This window comes from Gobio gobio (assembly GCF_949357685.1).
Source record: "Gobio gobio genome assembly, chromosome: 14".
In the NCBI taxonomy this organism is placed as follows: Eukaryota; Metazoa; Chordata; class Actinopteri; order Cypriniformes; family Gobionidae; genus Gobio; species Gobio gobio.
This window is the reverse complement of record NC_137107.1, coordinates 44413164-44435116: the sequence shown is the minus strand read 5'-3', so window position 1 is coordinate 44435116 and position 21953 is coordinate 44413164. Positions and strand designations below refer to the sequence as shown.

The following is a 21953-nucleotide window of genomic DNA, read 5'->3' as shown; positions in this document are numbered from 1 at the left end:
AAGAAGCTGTCTGTCAGTTCAGTGTGATACTATAAAAGAACAATGGTAAGCATATACTTAATAAGATTGGAATATTTACATTTTCTTTATAAGAATGAGTTTAAAAAAAAAACTTAAACATTAGAACTCTAATTAAAAATCTCTCCCAAGTGCAGGCACCACCATCTGTAGAACTTAGCACCGGTGCTACTGCTCTCTAATGTTAGTCTGGAGCCCTGTATCGGTTGACCAAGTATCAATGCAACACACAGTCTGTATTGTAGATGCGTCACTGTGTTCATTTACACACAAGCAGCTCATGAGCAGGTGTTTTCAGTGTCTCAGAGTGGCTCGGTTCACAGTAAATACTGCATCACACCAACGTCATTCAGATAATGTAATGTGCATTTAAAAAAGCAGTATGTACCAAGCGTCTTTCCAAATTTTGTCATGAGAAGTGCCTATAAACAGGCTTTAGAGAAGCTTTAAGGGCTACCTGCATTTTCCAACAAAATAAAAAATTGATGGTTTCATATTTTGGGAAATTCAGCCATTTTTATCTTATTTTTTATAATAATTATCTTAATAAAAATGGTAATATTATTATTTTATAGTCATTGGTATATAACAACATTTTCTGATGTTAATTTTTTTTTTTTTTTAAAACACAACCACTATCAGCAAAATCACAATAAGATTCGTTTCCCTCAAATTGTGAAGCTCTTCTTCCGTGGTGGATGTTCAGTTGTGATGTGTGTATTTTCAGGGTCAGTTGGGCAGTACTCAGAGCAGAGGACTCATCCCATGTGTGCTACTGGTTCTGAAGGAAATGCTGCCTACTTATCATAAATGGCGCTACAACACATATGGAGTGCGAGAGACAATTGGTGAGAAACTCGCCCAACAAAATTGTTTAAAAATTGCTATTTTCCATTTCTCTAGATTTATTGGTATTTGCTTAACAGTCTGTCTCCTCACGGTCCTCTGTCTCAGGTTGTTTGATTCTAGAGCTGGTTCATGCTATTCTAAATCTGAGTCAGGAGGGGGAGTCTGAGGGCAGGTAAGAGTATACGGATGATATGTCATTATCAGTTATTAAATTTGGTGGTATTATATATTCTCACATGCTTGACTTGTGTGTGACCTCTGCAGCGCCCCCAGTCTGCAGTCGTTGTGTATCTACAGTCTGGCCAACACAGAGGCAGGACAGGCGGTGGTCAACATCATGGGTGTGGGAGTGGACACAATCAACATGGTGCTAGCAGCACAGCCCAGCAGGTACACACTGATTGAGCCTTTGATATAGGTTCAGTCTCTACATCCTCTTTACATGAATCAGTGAGTTTGTGTCTGTCTGCAGCGGTGGTTCTGAGGGACCTGGTCAAGTTCTGATCCAGACAGTGAAGTTGGCGTTCTCGGTCACCAACAATGTGATCAGACTCAAACCGCAGTCTGATACGGCCTCACCTCTGGAGCAAGCTCTAACACATCACGGTTAGCACACACGCTTCAGTGCATGGTAGATATGAAAAATGCGACTGTTTAGTCAGGGATTGCTTACAATAATAATAACTTGACCGTTCTCCTATATTGCTCTGTTCCCAACACCGGATTTTCATGCAACCGTTATGTTTTTCTTGCAGGTGGTCATGGCAATAACCTGATCGCTGTGTTGGCGAAGTATATTTACCACAAGCACGACCCAGCACTGCCAAGACTTGCTATACAGCTGCTGAAGAGACTTGCCACGGTAATGCTCTTGACTCCTCATTGTGGTCCTCATGTGGAAAACGGCTCCATAAAGGGACAAAATAATGTAGTTTTACATGAATTTGTTTTTTTTAGGGTTCGAGTGAGTGTTTTTATTGTTACCTAAAACTTTCAAAAATGTAATGTTTTCATTAATTGAAATAAATCTGAAATAAAATAAATATTAAATTACTAACTAACGGAAATAAGTTAGTACGAAATAAGCACAAAATGTACTGGAATAAAGATTAATTAAGGTAAAAGCTACATAGAAATTAAAAATGACAATATAGAAGCACACAAAATGATGTAAAAAAAAAAAAAAGTATTAGTAAATACTATAATTGTAAATAAATAATATTAAAATAGCATTGGTTTTAGTAGATTTATAGTAGAGAGAGACAATAAATTGTTAATTATTTAAAATAAAATATTCTTTTTTAAGAATAAAAATGTTCAATATCAGTTATTTAAAGGCAATATCAATTGATTTTTATAGTAATTCAATTGCAATAATTGAATTATCTCAATGTAATAACAATATAAGTCACCATGTGTGTTTGTGCTTTGCGTGTGCTGTGAACAGGTGGCTCCCATGTCTGTGTACGCTTGCCTGGGCAGTGACGCCGCTGCGATCAGAGATGCATTTCTGACCAGACTGCAGAGCAGAACTGAAGACATGCGTATTAAAGTCACCATACTTGAGTTCCTCACCGTGGCTGTGGAAACGCAACCCGGACTCATTGAGCTCTTCCTCAACCTGGAGGCCAAAGACGGCAGCGACGGGGCAAAGGTCACATTGGGGATACAATTACTCCGAGATTTAGTGTGAGATGGTGAATGAGTCTGAGCAGTGTGTGACTCTGGTTTTGTCTCTCTCTCTTTCTCTCTCTGTGTGTAGGAGTTTTCTCTGGGAGAGTGGAGTTGTTTGTCGGTGGTGTTGGAGTTGTTGGACTCGAAGCAGCAGGGGAAGTACTGGTGTCCTCCTCTCCTACAGAGGGCAGCACTGGCCTTCCTCCACGCGCTCTGGCAGGACAGACGGGACAGCGCTCTCTCTGTGCTCAGGACCAAGTGAGTGTATCACACATAACACAGCTTTTTTGTCTCAAAGGGCTCTTGTTGTAGAAATGTTTTCATTATTTAATTAATACTTTTAAGCATGTATGTCCACTTATGTTGGCCAAGGTTAGCCAGCATCATTTGATTTTGGTTTATCAAAATGTAGAATTAAAACCAAGCATGTTATAATTTGTCCTTACAGAGAAAAATTCTGGGAAAACCTCACAACTCCTTTATTTGGAAACTTACCTCGTCCATCTGAGACCACTGAGGTATGTGTGTGTGTGTGTGTGTGTGTGTGTGTGTGTGTGTGTGTGTGTGTGTGTGTGTGTGTGTGTGTGTGTGTGTGTGTGTGTGTGTGTGTGTGTGTGTGTGTGAGCAAAAATAGTTAATGGTAATAGCTTGAAGACAAAATTGTCTCCAGGATTGAGCTAAATCTGACACTCTTTGAGGACATTCATGGATGTTCTCATGAAGAAAAATGTATTCATAAATGTTTCTTTATCCTAAAAATGCAAAACTTTTTTTTGGTAACATATAACAATGAGAAATACTTCTAAAGCATTTACTAATTAAGTGAGAATAGCAAACATTTATAAATATGTATTGCTCATTGTTAGTAATGCATTTACTAACAGTAACCAATTACCCAGTTTTCTTCCAAGTTTGCCAATAGTAATACAAGTTTTATATAAAAACGGTATGGTTTGTCCTCATTTAAATGAAAAACATGAATGATTGAGTTCTTTATATCATTTTTGAGAGCCTGATTACAAAAAAAAGTCTCAGCATTAAAAGCCATGTCCCAAGCAGCTGTCTCAGCTGATGGAAATAATCCATTATTTATTGTCACGATAACATTAAAAATGAACATATATCAGCCGATTCCAATATGTTGGCCGATATATCATGCATCCCTATTTTATTCTAGTCTGATGGTTTCTTCGTGTTTTTTTGTGTAGCCCTGTGTTCTGGAGTCTTGTGCCTTTGTGATGAAGATAATTGCCCTTGAGATCTACTATGTTGTCAGGTATGATATATACAAGCATGTACAAACAGGATATGCCGTTTCATTCAAAAACAGCCAGCCAAAAAGCTGCTTTAAAATAATAAAGAAAACGAGAGTGTAGACTGAACACATCCTGCTGTGTGTACACTGCCCAGTGTGTTTTATCATGTTTCTGTTTGCAACCCACACTACAGTTGCACACTTCATGCTTCACATCAGTTGTCTGTCTGTCTGTCTCTCTCAGTGGCGTGTTGGATCCGTCTCTGAAAGCGGCTCTAGAGAGTTTCAGCAGTAAGCGCCGCTATGAGTTCTGGTCAGATTATGTGCGTGAGCTGGTGTGTGTGGTGTGTGATGGTGAAGAGGAGGGTCTGCGCGCTCTGTCCGAGTCTCAGATGCTCATCTCTGCCTGGAGAACCCTTTTAATACTCTCCACCAGTCATGTGAGTAGCTACACTCAACTTCACATGCCTCACAATGTGAGTGCAGTTATACGGCTGGTGCCGTGTTTATCATAACCAATCTTGTTTGTGTGTGTTTGTAGACTGAGGTGATGCATCTGAAGGATGACGATATCAGGCTGAAGCTTTTCATGGACGTGTTGGAAGGTACCAAAGCAGCGGTAAGTTCCCTTATATATATAATGCACCCACCTCTAGCTATCTGAATAGGGACTTTAATGTTGTTAAATTAAGACAAGTGTAATTAAATATTAAATAAAAGATTAAAGGCCTGTTCGCACCAAGAATGATAACTATATTAGCGCCCACACCAGTGGATGATATCGTTCTGTTTATTCTAAGCTTGTGCTGGTCTGTCACTTTAAATGCTTGAGCTTGCTCCTGCAGGATTAATTCTGATTATCCGATATCGTTATAGCTGTGGTGTGAACTCTGCTATTCTTTAAAGGCACAACATGTACGATTTTTGGATTAAAATATCCAAAAACCGCTAGAGCAATCCCGCATTTATTAATATATTCTAATATCGGATCTGGCTCACTGCAGTGTGCAACAAGCATCTTATAGCATCTCTCTCTCTTTCAGCTGCTGATGCCTCAGTCTGTGTTCTGTCTGCGTCTGGGGTCCATGATGGTCACACTGCTCCTCATCCTCCTCAAACAGTGGAAAAGGTGTGTGTTTTTCTTAATGACTTGCATTGTGTAAATGATTGGCTCACAGCGCCACGTTTTTAAAATGAATAGCAACGTCTCTGCCAAGTTACTGAATACAGAATAGGTGTTGTGTCCATCAGGGTTACTACTATAGTTAACTAAAAGCATAAAAACATTTTGTTACTTGAAATATAATGAATGTTTTTTTGTGTGTAGTGTGTTGGTGTCTGCTCCAGCTCTACTGCCGCCCTTGTCTTTGATGATGGAGAGCGTTCTGCACGCTGAACAACAGCTCATGGACCGAACCAAAGCCAAACTCCTGTCAGCTCTCATCTTAGCCCTGCATATACAAGGACTCAACGGTCAGTCTGTGTGTTTGTTTATAAAAACTCTGTTCCAAAAACCAAGTCAGGGTTCATAGACTGTAAATGAAAATGCACAACACATCTCCACTTCCTTCCACTGATAACAAAATATTACCAAAGACATAATTTGAGCTGAGTCTGCGCAGTAGTGACTCTGAGGGAGAGCCGTGGTATCAAGGTCCCGCCCGCAGACTCAATCGCGTGCACAGCTTGTCAATATTGATATTACACCCTGGTTTTATAGCATCAAATAACTAAAACCAAACTTACTGGAAAAATGAACAGTTGAACATACATCAGCATGATAAGAACTACATAAAATGACAGAAACCATCTTAAAAAACAAAAAAATTCCAACTTCAAATATTTTTTTCTGGAGTCGTGTCCCATTCAATTAAAATAAAGAAAAAAAAATAATAACTATAATAATATCTTGATGCTAAAATAACACTGAACCAATGAAGTTATGAATATTATCTAGGTAGGAGCTGCATATTGTTTGTTTTGTTAATTGTTTAACAATCATTGGTTCAGGAGGAGAGATTACCCAGCTTCCCCAGCTGCTGTTGTGCATGTGTGAGATGGTTCAGGACGAAGCCCTGGCGTTGATTGACAGCACACGTCACATGATCCAGAGGGGTGATGTTCAGGAGGACAGCATGGAGACAGACAGCCCGCATGTCCAGAAAGACCAGCGAGACTCAGTGAGTGCACAGATATGCCACTGGCATTGTATCCCTCAATGTCTTGTCCTGATATCAGCAACAATTTTAAAATTTTTCATAGACAATAATTAGGATTAAAAATACAAACAATACATTGATACCTGAATGCCTCCTGCTGAATACAAATTGCGTAGCATACTATATTCACATACTAGAGTAGAGGGGAGAGCGGGGCACAACCTAACGCTTTTTGACTTTCTCAGTTTGTGTAAATCCACTTGGTGTTCAGAGTATTTATTTTTTCCCACATTAATTGCACACATGTCTAGTACAATTATGTGGTTTTGTTTCATTAATACAGTGTATAGTTTTTTCTTGATTTACCCCGAAAGAATGGAAGTGAAATGTGACAACATGCCCCGTAGGTGGGGTACATTGTAACGTGTAAAGGGGCACAATGTAACATGACCAAATGACAGCTTAAAATGTTACCTGATATAATAAAAAAAATATACAAGACAAACTAAAATATTTTGTCAACAAAATACAATTATTAAATTTTAAAAATAAAAGAATGGCATTTTTTAATCATTAAAAATATAAGCATTTTTGAGTTTGACTACAAACACATCGCTAAATACAGCTATACAGCATAGTTCAAAACATAATAATAATAATAATTAATAATATCTGAACATTAACTCTGTCATTATTCACCCTTTTCTCCTGGTTTCTCAAAATAATTCATAAAAGTATAGAATATAATGGCATATTTCTAATAGGGGCACATTGTAACGCAGTGTTACAACACACCCCACCTGCGCAACTGGGATTTAACCCGCGGCTCATGTCTTCTGCTGGTTAGATCAGCATTAAAGAACCATCTCAACTGTTAAATAATATCGGATTTGTCATATTTTAAATAAACACAAAAAACAGATGAAAACTAAACTTAAGTAAGAAATGTACTTTTGCTATGGTTAAATAAATGTTCAGTAATATCTTCCAGAGATTTTTTTAATTTTGGCGCTATTTTTTCTCTAAATAATGTTGATTTGGCAACCAGTAAATACACTAAGTTTTGTAATTCTGGCATGTATCGAAAGGGTTAAAATATGCGTTACAACTAACTCTGCGTTAGGTTGTTCCCCGCGCTCCCCTATATTGTGCAGTATGCACCATATGCAGGCATTATATTCAGAGCATAAGCAGCATCTCTCTCTGTCTCAGGTGTGTGTGTTAGCTCTCCATCTCTCTAAAGAGTTGTGTCGGGCTGATGAGGATGGTGAGCAGTGGCTGCAGGTGGTCAGGAAGCTGCCGGTTCTGCCGTCGGTTCTGAGCGCTCTAGAACTCAGCCTGCGCTCCAAACAGAACCTTTACTTCACAGAGGCAGCGCTTCATCTGCTGCTCACGCTCGCCAGGACACCGCAGGTACACAGCAGCTTTAGAAAACACAGACTGATGCTTTTGAAAGTGAATTGTAAATAACACACTTGGACTCCTGGGAACATGACTGCTTAATATAGGAACAAATTGATTGGCTGAAATGATTCTGACTTCTCCGTGCTCATGAAGTGTTTGTCGTGTTGTTCCTCCTGGTCTGTAGGGGGCAGCAGCAGTGGCAGGTGCTGGAGTGATTCAGAGCATCTGTCTTCCTCTCCTCAGTGTGTATGAGGGTCCAGCTAATGGAGCCACTCAGGTACTGCCTTAACTGTGACTTCAACCTGATTGTCCTAAAGAGGTTTAGAGGTTCTATATAAGCCCTGCTCTCTCTCTCAGGCGTTTGTGCGTAAGTCTCAGGACGCCCCCAGCTGGCCGGGTGTGTACCGATTGTGTTTGTCTCTGATGGAAAGTCTGCTGAAAACTCTCCGTTACAACTTCATTAATGAAGCACTCGACTTTGTGGGTGTACACCAGGAGCGCATCCTGCAGGTGTGTGAGATCTATCTATCCGTCTGTCTGTTTGTCTAGTTTGTCTGTCTATCATCTGTCTACTCTGTCTGTCTAGTATCTATCTGTCTAGTAACTTTCCGTCTGTCTGTCTATCTATCCGTCTGTCTACTCTGTCTGTCTAGTATCTGTCTGTCTAGTAACTTTCCGTCTGTCTGTCTGTCTAGTAACTTTCTGTCTGTCTATCTATCCGTCTGTCTACTGTCTGTGTAGTATTTATCTGTCTAGTAACTGTCTGTCTGTCTATCTATCCGTCTGTCTACTGTCTGTGTAGTATTTATCCGTCTATCTGTCTAGTAACTGTCTGTCTGTCTATCTATCCGTCTATCTATCCGTCTGTCTACTGTCTGTGTAGTATTTATCCGTCTATCTGTCTAGTAACTGTCTGTCTGTCTATCTATCCGTCTGTCTATCCGTCTGTCTACTGTCTGTGTAGTAGGGCTGCTCGATTATGGAAAAAATCATAATCACGATTATTTTGGTCAATATTGAAATCACGATTATGTAACATGACTTTGGGAATGTGTTGTATTTATTAAAAATACACCTTTCAACAATTCAATTGAAATTGTAACATTTGTTGTACTTTTTGAACTATTAAAATAAATAATATAACATATATTCAAATCAAAGTATAAAAGTATTCACGTAAAAATGATAATCACAAATAAATAAGATCAACAATATGGTTCGGCTAGATATGCTTTTCAGGTATGTCTAACATTAGTTTTCAGGTACAGAAATGTCTCAAATGTAAAATAACATTGCATATTTGAGTGCATAAATTAAAGATGAATCCTATTAAACTTACAAAAGCTATTCAATCCGGATCGGATATGCGTCGTCTTTATCGACTGTATAAAGTTCACTTAAGGCATATACAGACTATGTCTGCTAGGATACTCATCAAGATGGACATGTTGACATACGTTTTGTGTGAGTTTGTCCGTTCAAGAGCAAGACTTGAAAAAGAACTCAATATTTGCGCGCTGCGTGTGCGCGCTCTCGGATGAGCGCACAGAGATACATTTCCTCACAGCGCGCGCGGCTTCTCATTCGCGTCTTCTGGCACTAAACCCGGGTGATGACGGTGAAAACGACTGGTCATATTCAAACATACGGCAGCACTCGCATGCATTGAACAAAGTTTACAAAGAGAGAATTATTTGAAAAATATGAGGGGAAAAAAGGACGTTTACACGGCACCCCTGCTCTCGTCAGTTTTTGTTTCTTTATTAGATTGTCATAGGTCACTCTGTTTAATTTTCAAGTGGTTAAACAAATTCGTGGTGTTGCCTTGCGTTGCAGCCACTACCATGTAGCAAATCTTGCACGTAGCATGTTTCTGCTCGTCGTCTGATTCCTCGAAGCCAAACTGTTCCCAGACAACGGAGTTGGTTTTGCCTTTTTTGCTCACCAAACGCTGCTGTAACTGCCCTCCTTCTGCCATCTTTACTCGCGCCGAGTTTTTAAATTCCAGCGGATGATATGCACACGAGACTCCCGATCTGAGAAAGTTTGTGGCTTCGGGAGGGGCGGATGAGCGCGTGCGCGTTTCATTCAGAACGCAAGGCAAAATAATCGTTTTTTCTCGATTGTACTATTTTGGTGATCGTTGGGAGGCAAAATCGAAATCGAAATTCGATTAATTGCACAGCCCTACTGTGTAGTATTTATCCGTCTATCTGTCTAGTAACTGTCTGTCTGTCTGTCTATCTATCCGTCTATCTATCCGTCTGTCTACTGTCTGTGTAGTATTTATCCGTCTATCTGTCTAGTAACTGTCTGTCTGTCTATCTATCCGTCTATCTATCCGTCTGTCTACTGTCTGTGTAGTATTTATCCGTCTATCTGTCTAGTAACTGTCTGTCTGTCTATCTATCCGTCTATCTATCCGTCTGTCTACTGTCTGTGTAGTATTTATCCGTCTATCTGTCTAGTAACTGTCTGTCTGTCTGTCTATCTATCCGTCTATCTATCCGTCTGTCTACTGTCTGTGTAGTATTTATCCGTCTATCTGTCTAGTAACTGTCTGTCTGTCTATCTATCCGTCTATCTATCCGTCTGTCTACTGTCTGTGTAGTATTTATCCGTCTATCTGTCTAGTAACTGTCTGTCTGTCTGTCTATCCGTCTATCTATCCGTCTGTATACTGTCTGTGTAGTATTTATCCGTCTGTCTGTCTATCTATCCGTCTGTCTACTGTCTGTGTAGTATTTATCCGTCTATCTGTCTAGTAACTTTCCATCTGTCTATCTATCATCTGTCTGTCTATCCGTCTGTCTTATCTGTCCGTCTAGTATTTATCCGTCTATCTGTCTAGTAACTTTCCGTCTGTCTGTCTAGTATCTATCCGTCTATCTGTCTAGTAACTTTCCGTCTGTCTGTCTAGTAACTTTCCATCTGTCTGTCTAGTAACTTTCCGTCTGTGTGTCTGTCTATCCGTCTGTGTGTCTGTCTATCCGTCTGTCTAATCTGTCCGTCTAGTATCTATCTGTCTGTCGTCTGTCTAGTATCTATCCATCTATCTATCTGTCTGTCTTATCTGTCTGTTCTATCTATCCGTCTGTCCATCTATCTGTCTATCTATTGTTGTATTGTTCTCTCATTCTCTCTCTCGTTCTGTCTATCATTCTGTCCATCATTCATTCTATATATCACTCGATCTACCTATCATTCTATCCATATCTATTGCTTTCTATATATCACTCATTCTACCTATCATTCTATCTATATATTGCTTTCTATATATCACTCGTTCTACCTATCATTCTATCTATATCTATTGCTTTATCTATCATTCTATCTACTGTTCTATAGGTTGTTCTTTCTATCATCTATTCTATCAGTTGCTCTGTAGTTTATATCTATATCATGTTCTAATATATATTTAATGGTTTTTGTATTAATTATTTTCAATAGTAATTCTCATATTTGTAGTATATGTACAGTAATTATCCTGTCTAGACCCCCCCCCCCCATTTTTTCTTATCAATTATGATCAGCATAATTGAAAACTATTACAACTAATGCTACCATGATGTAAATATTTTACAATTCAAGTATTTTTAATTGTGCTTAATTATCATGTCACAATTAATAATTTTTTGAGCCCATTGTTGACATTTATTTTTTCTTCTCTATTGTAAATGTAGATTCTGCTCATTGAAAGTGTTGATTAATAAGAATGATCTGATGTCCAATGTGTGTGTTGTAGTGTCTGAACGCGGTGAGGACGGTTCAGTCTCTGGCGTGTCTGGATGAGGCCGATCACACAGTGGGCTTCCTGCTCCAGCTCTCCAACTTCTGCAAAGAGTGGCAGTTCCACCTGCCGCAGCTGCTCAGAGACGTGCAGGTACACAGGCCATCACTTCTGTCTGACTATACAGGGGTTCATGAGTAGGGCTGGGGTACCTATATAGCCTGTATGTAACCGGACCGAATCACAACGCAGATTTCAGCGCCACTTAAATTCAAAAGTGCTGTTGCACTTTGGCTGGCAATACACACTCAGCGCTTGCACATATCACAGCTGTTCAGTGTTTTCAACCACATCATATCACAGCTGTTCAGTGTTTTCAACCACATCATATCACAGCTGTTCAGTGTTTTCAACCACATCATATCACAGCTGTTCAGTGTTTTCAACCACATCATATCACAGCTGTTCAGTGTTTTCAACCACATCATATCACAGCTGTTCAGTGTTTTCAACCACATCATATCACAGCTGTTCAGTGTTTTCAACCACATCATATCACAGCTGTTCAGTGTTTTCAACCACATCATGTTTGTTTTAGGTTCCAGACATTTAAATGCACATATGTACTAGCAAAAAAACACACTGATGTCTATGGAAGCGGCTATAACAATCCTCTGTTATAATTTGACTATGTGTCTTATTTATATCAGATACACAGTGTATATATAGTTTACTCTATTCTTCTCAGTTCAGCGGTCACTTACTTTCATGTATTTCGTGAAACTTGGATGAATTTACGTGATGTAATCCGACAGATCCGATTCTCTGAATTGCAGCGCAAACTAACATGGCGACGCCAATCGTGCATTATAGATCAACTAACATGATCATTATAAAGGGTTTTAAATCACAAAACACATTCACTTACACATGTCATGAACTATCTGATATTCTGATTTTCAAATATAATTAACAATATTTTTACGAATATTTTTAATAAAAAAGAAAAAGAAACAAAAGCGATACATCTGTCATACAGAACTATTGTGGCTGCTGTGTCACGTGAGAAGTATGACGCGTCACCATGGAAACAATAAGGCGATGTGTTCTAAAATATTTAGCCAGAGAATACGGTCATATTTCGATAAAATAATGCTGAACCTGGTTTGTAGCAGACCAAGAATACAGACCACTTTGGTGTTATTAGTCCTGTAACTGTTATTTAGTGTTAAATTAGGCCTTTTGTATTTGGGTTAGTTGGCTTAGGTTTTACTGTAAATTTAAGTAAATTGTGTTTTGTATTTATTTATATATTTAAGTATACTTTAACTTTTAATAAATTGGTCAATTTAAAGAATGTTATTTATTTTTTTCAATAAAAAGCCATTCTTTAATGTCACCCACAGGCGTTTGTGGCAAGTATCGGTTTAGGCACTGGTAACGTTTTTAAAATATTGGTTTGGCACCGGTATCATAAAAAACCCAAACGATACCCAACCCTACTCATGAGTCGATGAAAAACTATTGATTAATTCAATCAAATGTAACATTAAAATAAACACATGATGCTGTACATTTAAGCGAAATAAAACTGAAATACAGATATATCTTATCACATCAAAGGCTGCAATTTAATTTCAGTATAGAGTTGCCATTTGCGCACATGTGCAACTTGAAATAGTGTTTAACATGCATTTAGGAATGCTTTGTGTGCCAAGTTCACTTTATTTACATTCATATTTGCATCATTTCCAATGTTTTTGTGGACAAAGTTTACTGCATTTCACTGATATTCTCAAGAATTTGAACAAAGGAATACATAAATATCTGTGTTGTAACTTGTCGTGTTATTTGGTTTCTGTAAAGAGTGAATCTAAGTGTGAACATCCTAAAAGGAAACTCTTTCCAGTGGCAGTGGAGCGTTTGTTCTTTGTGTCTGGATGTCTCAGGAGTAGAAATATTTTGTTTTTTTAATATGATGTGAAAAAATATCACAATATATATATTTTTGGCCAGGCCATGCAGCCCTTTAGTGTGTGTGTGTGTGTGTGTGTGTGTGTGTACAAATAGAAAAAAAAACAATCAATAAAACACTTTAAAAGGTAATGTATTTTATCGGTCTATTTGTGAACATAGACTATTAAATTCATTAAAATATAAACTTAAAATCTCAGGGGGGTTAGTTTAAGTATATTTTATGTCACAGGGCTTTGCTTACACAAATCATATAAGGTCATGTAGATCAGGGGATCACAAACTTTTGTGTGTTTCAGGTGAATCTGTGCTATCTGTGTCAGACGTGTACGTACCTCCTTCACAGCAAGAAGATGCTGCACCATTACCTGCAGGTGTGAGACCCCACCAAGAAGAGCACAGATGATCTTTGGTGTTTGTCTGTGCTGAATGTGCTTGATTTAATATGTGTGTCTGTTTGCCCAGGCCAAGAATGGGGAGGGGCTTCCTCAGGGGCCACACCCCCAGCGTGCCACACAGCCCGCCTCCAAAGAGCAGGTGGAGGGTGAGCGAGAAGAGGCGGAGTCTAAAGCACTGCAGGCGGTTCAGTGCAGCCTGTTAAAGATCCTCAGTAAAACACTGGCCACTCTACAGCACTTCACACCAGACTGCTGTCAGATATTACTGGACCAGGTACACTCACTCACTCACTCGCACACACTCTCTCACACACACGCGCACACACACACGCACGCACACACACACTCTCTCACACACGCACACACACACACACACGTTTGTTTTTGTGAAATGTGAGGACATTCCATAGGCGTAATGGTTTTTATACCGTACAAACCGTATTTTCTATCCCCTTACACTGCCCCTGCCCCTAAACCTAGCCCTCACAGGAGACTGTGCAGTTCACTTTCTGTGAAAAAAAACTTGTTCTGTGTGATTTATAAGCATTTTGAAAAGTGAGGACATGGGGAACGTCCTCATATTTCACCCTCTTTTTGTAATACCTGTCATACCCATGTCATTATGCACATTTGTGTCCTGATATTTCACAAAAACATGCCCACTGTCACTCGCACACACACACACACACACTCACTCAGTCTCACCCACACACTCTCTCGCACGCACGCTCACTCACGCACTCACACACACACACACACACACACACTGTCTCGCGCGCGCGCGCGCGCACACACACGCTCACTCACACTGTCACTCGCGCACACACACTCACACACACACACTCACTCACACAATCACACTTGCACTCACTCACAATCACACTTGCACTCACTCTCACAATCACGCACTCACACACACTCGCACACACTCATATTGATGCATACATCATTTCTTCGGTACGTTATGTGAAATGTCATGCTTTGTGTGTGTTTAGTCTATGGACCTTGCGGAGTACAGGACTCTGTTTGTGTTGAGTTTCACCACGCCTGCGTTTGACTCGGATGTGGCTCCGTCGTTTGGAACGCTGATGGCCACCATTAATGTGGCGCTGAGCATGCTGGGAGAGGTAGGGCAGCACTTTCCCCTTTTCTGCTCTTGCAGATTGTCCTGTTGTTTTATATGGTGATTGTATTGTTTTCTGTTCAGATTGAGAAGAAGAAAGAGCCGGTCGTCTCCTCTGAGGACACACAAGCACTAAAGTGAGCAGGACCGTCCCCTGTGATGCATTCTGCTGTTGATTCTTCATTGGGACTGCATGTCATCATCTCTCTGTCTCTGCTCCAGGTCTTTGCTGATGTTCTCGATGGAGAACTGCTTCTACGTGTTGATCTCTCAGGCTGTCCGTTGTCTGAAGGATCCTTCAGTCTTGCCCAGAGACAAACAGAGACTCAAGCAGGAGCTCAGCTCAGAGCTGGTGAGTCTCTCGCCACGATCACTTCATTCAAATGGATGAGTAAAATACACGACTGCATAAAAAACATTTTTTTAGCTTGCATATTAGTTTCAAATCGAAATTTTGGACATTTTAAGATTTTTTGTTTTGTGACATTAGTTATAATTTTCTATACATATTCCCATTTATTTAATTTATGCTTATTTGTGTATTATTTATAGTTAAATTGTCAAAAAATTGAGATGTCAAACTAATTTTACTTTTTCAATTAATACAGTGTAGGTTAGCGTGTATGTTTTAGGTTGGTGTGTGTGTGTGTAGGTTAGCGTCCGTATTTATATTAGTACATTTATATGTAGTACTTTTTCCACCAAAGATATACATTAGAATTTTTTTTAAAATATATGCACACTCTAAGCAGTCATATTTAGCCATTAAAAACATGTTTTATCTTGATGAGAATACAGTAGATTAATCAAGGCTGAATGTGAATAACGTATTTCTAGTGTTTTTGACCTGTTTGCTTTTGCTTGAGATTCATTCCATCTGGTTTTCTTTCAGAGTACACTATTGTCCACATTGTTCCGGTTTTTCCGCCGAGGTTCCCCTTCCTCTCCAGCCAGCGGGCTGCTTCCCTCACCACAAACCAAACCACCCACACCGGGATCCAAGGGCACGCCGGAGGGCCAGGAGCCCTTCATCCAGCTGGTCCAAGCCTTCGTCCGGCACGTTCAGCGCTAGATGTGCCGCACACCTACAGCTCCGGTGAGAGCGCAGTACTTGAAGAAGCTGATTCAGAGATCTGAGTCACAGTGTAAGGGAAACTTAACAATGAATCAGTTTCAGTGATTCTGGCTTCAGTGTTTCGGTGCCAAAGTTCATCACATGACCTGGACGGCACACCGGACCTTTTCTATTTAAAACACAGTTACCGTTTCTTTCCTCATGGGCCGAATAGCAGCTTTGAAAACTGACAAAATACATTTACATGTTTTTTGTAGTTACATGTACAGTATATAATTTTCATCATGATCGGACGTCATAGCCGTTTTGTATTAAACCTTTTTATTTCCCAGTTGCCATATATTTGTCTTATAATCATAATAAACTGTAATAGAGTTAAAGATGAATATGGTCTGACTTTTTCCATGGACACTAACTCTTGTGCTGGGAAATAATTGGTAAGTACAGTACGTTTATAGCAAGGTTATGCATTAAAAATGAATACTGAGACAGTCTTATGAGGGTCTTATACATTTATATTAACGTACAGCTCACTTAATGTACATGTACCACTCATTCACATCATCACTAGAGTTAAGATGATGCAGTGAACATGAGACTGATTCAAACCATTCAACAAAAACTGTATAAAACTAATATTTACAGGAGAAAATATTTTTCATTTAAAAAATTCCCTTTATCAGTTAAATGCTTCCTGTATATGTGCAAATAGTTCTGAACTGCATCAGTGTACCTCGAGGAGAAAAATAACTTAAAGGCAAATGTGCGACTTGCCTATAATGACAATGATAACAGTTGTGGGCGTGTCTAACAGCTGCAGTGGGAGGAGTTCTCACTACAGTTGTGGGCGTGTCTAACAGCTGCAGTGGGAGGAGTTCTCACTGCATCCTGAACTTCTGCCTGAACGCTGCGGCAGGCTGGCCACACCCATCGGTTGCTGATTGGTCACTGGCCATTCAGTGGGACGTCCTACAGAAACACAAAGGTAAAAACTCAAGAGATGTGTCGAGATGCCAAACAATCGCTAAAGTCCATGCAGAATCACATGCCTGGAATAAAACAAACTCCCCAGCAACATATGAAGGTCAGAACAACCGTTCCATATGGGCTTTTGGGATTGAAAGCAACTGCAAGATGCCACACAAACGGAAAGGGAATCAGACGGAGAAGTGAGCATGCAGTGATCGTCATGCAAAGAAACCAATCGCCTTCACAAACGCACAACCCTTCATTAAACTGACCTTCCACCTGCTGACCCTTCAGCCCAAAAACATTCAGATAGTTGGACTGAAATACAGGTGAAATAAAGCACAGCAGACACAGCATTAACATCAAGAGAGAAGGAAGAGGGGAAAAACGGTTCAAAAATAAATATACATCTCCGAGCAAGTGTTCTTTACAAAGAGACATTCAAAGCAACGGAACAATTTGTTAGTACAAATTTAAAAAATGGAAAAGAAACATCATACTAGGTCCAAAATAGTCTTTTTTGGAGGCTAGTTTTTTTCATATAATAAATTAATTCCAGCATCCAAACGACAAAACTTGACCATCACACTCTACAACGTGTTTCTGCAGCAGTGACATAGTTGTTGATCTCTTGTATGCAAATATGTTTTAAATTAGTCAGGCTCCACTCGCTGCTCAAACCGAAATAAATGAAAAAATAGAAAAACCGCGTTCGGTCTTCAGCCAAGTGTTTTATTATTATTCAGCTTCGGCCCAGAATTGTCATTTCGGTGCATCCCTATTTGTAATATGTATTAAAACTTTGTGATCAAAGCTGAATTTTCAGCATCATTACTCCAGCCTTCAGTGTCACATGATCCTTCAGAAATCATTCTGATATGAGGATTTAGTTCTCAAGAAACATTTGGTTGAAATCATTTGTGCTGCTTCATATTTTTGTGAAAACCGGTAATTTTTTTTTCAGGATTCTTTGATGAATTTAAAGTTTGGTTTGGTGTATTGCATCCTGGACTAATAAATCAACAGAAACACAAACTCACCTCCAGGTTTCCTCTGGCTCTCTTCAGCACGCCGTGAGTCAGAGACACTGCAGGAAACACAGGACACACACATCAGCTCTGTATTGCTCCAGATGAGCGTGTGCATGTAGACATGTGTGTGAGCCTCTTACGCTGGTCGATGATGACGCGCTCCATGCCCTCTTTGAGCTGGTTGGTGGATCTCAGGCGTTTCACGGCTCCGGTCAGCATCCTCTCCTGCTGGGACAGACGACTCTTCAGACGACTGATCTCACTCTTCAACAGCTCGTCCTGATGGGACACAGACAGAAGAACAGGGGGAGCTTTAATCAGCACAGGACTGCTGGGAAAGCGGTTCAAATGTTTCATAGCTTTTAAAATTCGGATAATCACTGGATTCTAAATTGCTTTGAGGTCTGATGTGTGAGTTGATTTCTTAGTAAAACAGGTTCAGTTCATTGCATTTTTTCTTCATATGCATGAATGCATGTATGAATGCATGTATGAATGTATGCATGTATGTATGTATGAACGTATGTATGAACGTATGTATCAACGCATGTATGAATGCATGCATAAATGTATGTATGAATGTATGAATGCATGTATGTATGTATGAATGTATGTATGAATGCATGTATGTATGCATGTATGAATGCATGTATGTATGTATGCATGGATGTATGAACGTATGTATGAATGCATGTATGAATGTATGCATGTATGTATGTATGTATGTATGTATGAATGTATGCATGTATGTATGTATGAATGTATGTATGTATGTATGTATGTATGAATGTATGTATGTATGTATGTATGTATGCATGTATGTATGTATGAATGTATGTATGTATGTATGTATGTATGAACGTATGTATGAACGTATGTATCAACGCATGTATGAATGCATGCATAAATGTATGTATGAATGTATGAATGCATGTATGTATGTATGAATGTATGTATGAATGCATGTATGTATGCATGTATGAATGCATGTATGTATGTATGCATGGATGTATGAATGCATGTATGAATGTATGTATGAATGCATGTATGTATGTATGAACGTATGTATGCATGTATGTATGAACGTATGTATGCATGTATGAATGAACGTATGTATGAACGTATGTATGCATGTATGTATGAACGTATGTATGCATGTATGAATGCATGTATGTATGTATGTATGGATGTATGAATGCATGTATGTATGAATGGATGTATGAATGTATGTATGTATGAATGGATGTATGTATGAACGTATGTATGCATGTATGTATGCATGTATGAATGCATGTATGAATGTATGCATGTATGTATGTATGTACGTATGTATGAATGCATGTATGCATGTATGTATGAATGGATGTATGTATGCATATATGTATGCATGTATGAATGCATGTATGAATGTATGCATGTATGTATGAACGTAATTATGAATGCATGTATGAATGTATGCCTGTATGTATGAACGTATGTATGAATGCATGTATGTATGTATGTATGTATGTATGAATGCATGTATGAACGTATGTATGTATGAATGGACGTATGAATGGATGTATGAATGCATGTATGTATGAATGGATGTATGAATGGATGTATGAATGCATGTATGTATGAATGGATGTATGAACGTATGTATGCATGTATGTATGAACGTATGTATGCATGTATGAATGCATGTATGTATGTATGTATGGATGTATGAATGGATGTATGAATGTATGTATGTATGAATGGATGTATGAACGTATGTATGCATGTATGTATGAATGCATGTATGTATGAATGGATGTATGAATGCATGTATGTATGAACGTATGTATGAATGTATGTATGAATGCATGTATGTATGAACGTATGTATGAATGTATGTATGAACGTATGTATGCATGTATGTATGTATGAACGTATGTATGAATGCATGTATGTATGAACGGATGTATGAATGCATGTATGTATGAATGGATGTATGAACGTATGTATGAATGCATGTATGTATGAACGGATGTATGAATGCATGTATGTATGAACGGATGTATGAATGCATGTATGTATGAACGTATGTATGCATGTATGTATGAACGTATGTATGCATGGATGTATGCATGTATGTATGAACGTATGTATGCATGGATGTATGCATGTATGTATGAACGTATGTATGCATGTATGTATGAACGTATGTATGAATGTATGTATGAACGTATGTATGCATGGATGTATGAACGGATGTATGCATGTATGTATGAATGTATGTATGCATGTATGTATGAACGTATGTATGAACGTATGTATGCATGTATGTATGAACGTATGTATGCATGTATGTATGAACGTATGTATGAACGTATGTATGAACGTATGTATGCATGTATGTATGAACGAATGTATGCATGGATGTATGAATGGATGTATGCATGTATGTATGCATGTATGTATGTATGCATGGATGTATGAATGGATGTATGCATGTATGTATGAACGTATGTATGAATGTATGTATGAATGTATGAATGCATGTATGTATGAATGCATGTATGTATGAACGTATGTATGCATGGATGTATGAACGTATGTATGAATGTATGTATGAATGTATGTATGAACGTATGTATGCATGGATGTATGAATGGATGTATGCATGTATGTATGAACGTATGTATGAATGTATGAATGCATGTATGTATGAATGGATGTATGAACGTATGTATGCATGTATGTATGCATGTATGTATGAACGTATGTATGCATGGATGTATGAATGGATGTATGCATGTATGTATGAACGTATGTATGCATGGATGTATGAATGTATGTATGAACGTATGTATGCATGTATGTATGCATGTATGTATGAACGTATGTATGCATGGATGTATGAATGGATGTATGCATGTATGTATGAACGTATGTATGCATGGATGTATGAATGGATGTATGCATGTATGTATGAACGTATGTATGCATGGATGTATGAATGGATGTATGCATGTATGTATGCATGTATGTATGAACGTATGTATGAATGGATGTATGCATGTATGTATGAACGTATGTTTGCATGGATGTATGCATGTATGTATGCATGTATGTATGAACGTATGTATGCATGGATGTATGAATGGATGTATGAATGTATGTATGCATGTATGTATGAACGTATGTATGCATGTATGTATGCATGTATGTATGAACGTATGTATGCATGTATGTATGAACGTATGTATGAATGTATGTATGAATGCATGTATGTATGAACGTATGTATGCATGGATGTATGAACGTATGTATGAATGTATGTATGAATGGATGTATGCATGTATGTATGCATGTATGTATGAACGTATGTATGCATGGATGTATGAATGGATGTATGCATGTATGTATGAACGTATGTATGAATGTATGTATGAATGTATGAATGCATGTATGTATGAATGCATGTATGTATGAACGTATGTATGCATGGATGTATGAACGTATGTATGAATGTATGTATGAATGTATGAATGCATGTATGTATGAATGCATGTATGTATGAATGGATGTATGCATGTATGTATGAATGAATGGATGTATGAACGTATGTATGAATGCATGTATGTATGTATGAACGGATGTATGAATGCATGTATGTATGTATGAATGGATGTATGAATGCATGTATGTATGAATGTATGTATGAATGTATGTATGTATGAACGTATGTATGAATGTATGTATGAACGTATGTATGCATGTATGAATGGATGTATGAATGGATGTATGAATGTATGTATGAACGTATGTATGTATGAATGTATGAATGCATGCATGTATGTATGAATGCATACATGCATTCATACATACATACATACACAAACATATACACACACACACGCATTCATACATGCATACATTCATTCATTCATAAATAAGTTATTAAAAATTGCTATTATTACATTATTAAAATGATAAAATATTTATTTAATGATTGGAAAATGTCACAATTTATTTAATTTAGTCAGTTATCTTCCTTCCTTACTCTGTAGTCATTATATTTATTCATATGACAACAACAGATGTCTACAGTATGACATCACTTAGACAACGGTGTGTGTGTGTTACCTGTTGAGTGTGTGTGCCGTCTCCTGAGGGCAGTGAGACTCTCCAGAGCAGTTTGAGAAGGCGAGCGGCCTCCTCCAGAACCTGCTGCATGGTGTTCACACCACCAGAGAAGCTCTTCAGCTGATCCACACCCTGACACACACCACAGAAAACACATTGAGTACTGAAACATGAGCCTAAC

The 21953-nt window shown here is 38.5% G+C and overlaps 2 protein-coding genes across 2 annotated transcripts in view; one reads left to right on the top strand and one right to left on the bottom strand.

The window, feature by feature from the left end:
- The window catches only part of nup188 (nucleoporin 188), a 29451-nt gene extending 13291 nt beyond the window's left edge, over positions 1-16160 (top strand). Inside the window, exons 21-44 of the mRNA XM_079834066.1 lie at positions 746-866; positions 973-1039; positions 1132-1257; positions 1340-1473; positions 1623-1729; positions 2315-2521; positions 2630-2799; positions 2990-3059; positions 3750-3817; positions 4041-4236; positions 4338-4415; positions 4840-4925; positions 5124-5269; positions 5807-5976; positions 7168-7368; positions 7544-7636; positions 7717-7869; positions 11105-11242; positions 13363-13437; positions 13529-13735; positions 14457-14588; positions 14669-14721; positions 14807-14936; positions 15477-16160. Coding sequence (XP_079690192.1) covers positions 746-866; positions 973-1039; positions 1132-1257; positions 1340-1473; positions 1623-1729; positions 2315-2521; positions 2630-2799; positions 2990-3059; positions 3750-3817; positions 4041-4236; positions 4338-4415; positions 4840-4925; positions 5124-5269; positions 5807-5976; positions 7168-7368; positions 7544-7636; positions 7717-7869; positions 11105-11242; positions 13363-13437; positions 13529-13735; positions 14457-14588; positions 14669-14721; positions 14807-14936; positions 15477-15656 — 3108 coding nt within the window. The 3' untranslated portion in view covers positions 15657-16160. The remainder of the gene's footprint in view (positions 1-745; positions 867-972; positions 1040-1131; positions 1258-1339; positions 1474-1622; positions 1730-2314; positions 2522-2629; positions 2800-2989; positions 3060-3749; positions 3818-4040; positions 4237-4337; positions 4416-4839; positions 4926-5123; positions 5270-5806; positions 5977-7167; positions 7369-7543; positions 7637-7716; positions 7870-11104; positions 11243-13362; positions 13438-13528; positions 13736-14456; positions 14589-14668; positions 14722-14806; positions 14937-15476) is intronic.
- cdk5rap2 (CDK5 regulatory subunit associated protein 2) overlaps positions 15968-21953 on the bottom strand; it is a 53620-nt gene continuing 47634 nt past the window's right edge. Inside the window, exons 46-51 of the mRNA XM_079834065.1 lie at positions 21773-21904; positions 17800-17938; positions 17669-17715; positions 16901-16946; positions 16542-16628; positions 15968-16494 (exon numbers count right to left, since the gene is read on the bottom strand). Coding sequence (XP_079690191.1) covers positions 16343-16494; positions 16542-16628; positions 16901-16946; positions 17669-17715; positions 17800-17938; positions 21773-21904 — 603 coding nt within the window. The 3' untranslated portion in view covers positions 15968-16342. The remainder of the gene's footprint in view (positions 16495-16541; positions 16629-16900; positions 16947-17668; positions 17716-17799; positions 17939-21772; positions 21905-21953) is intronic.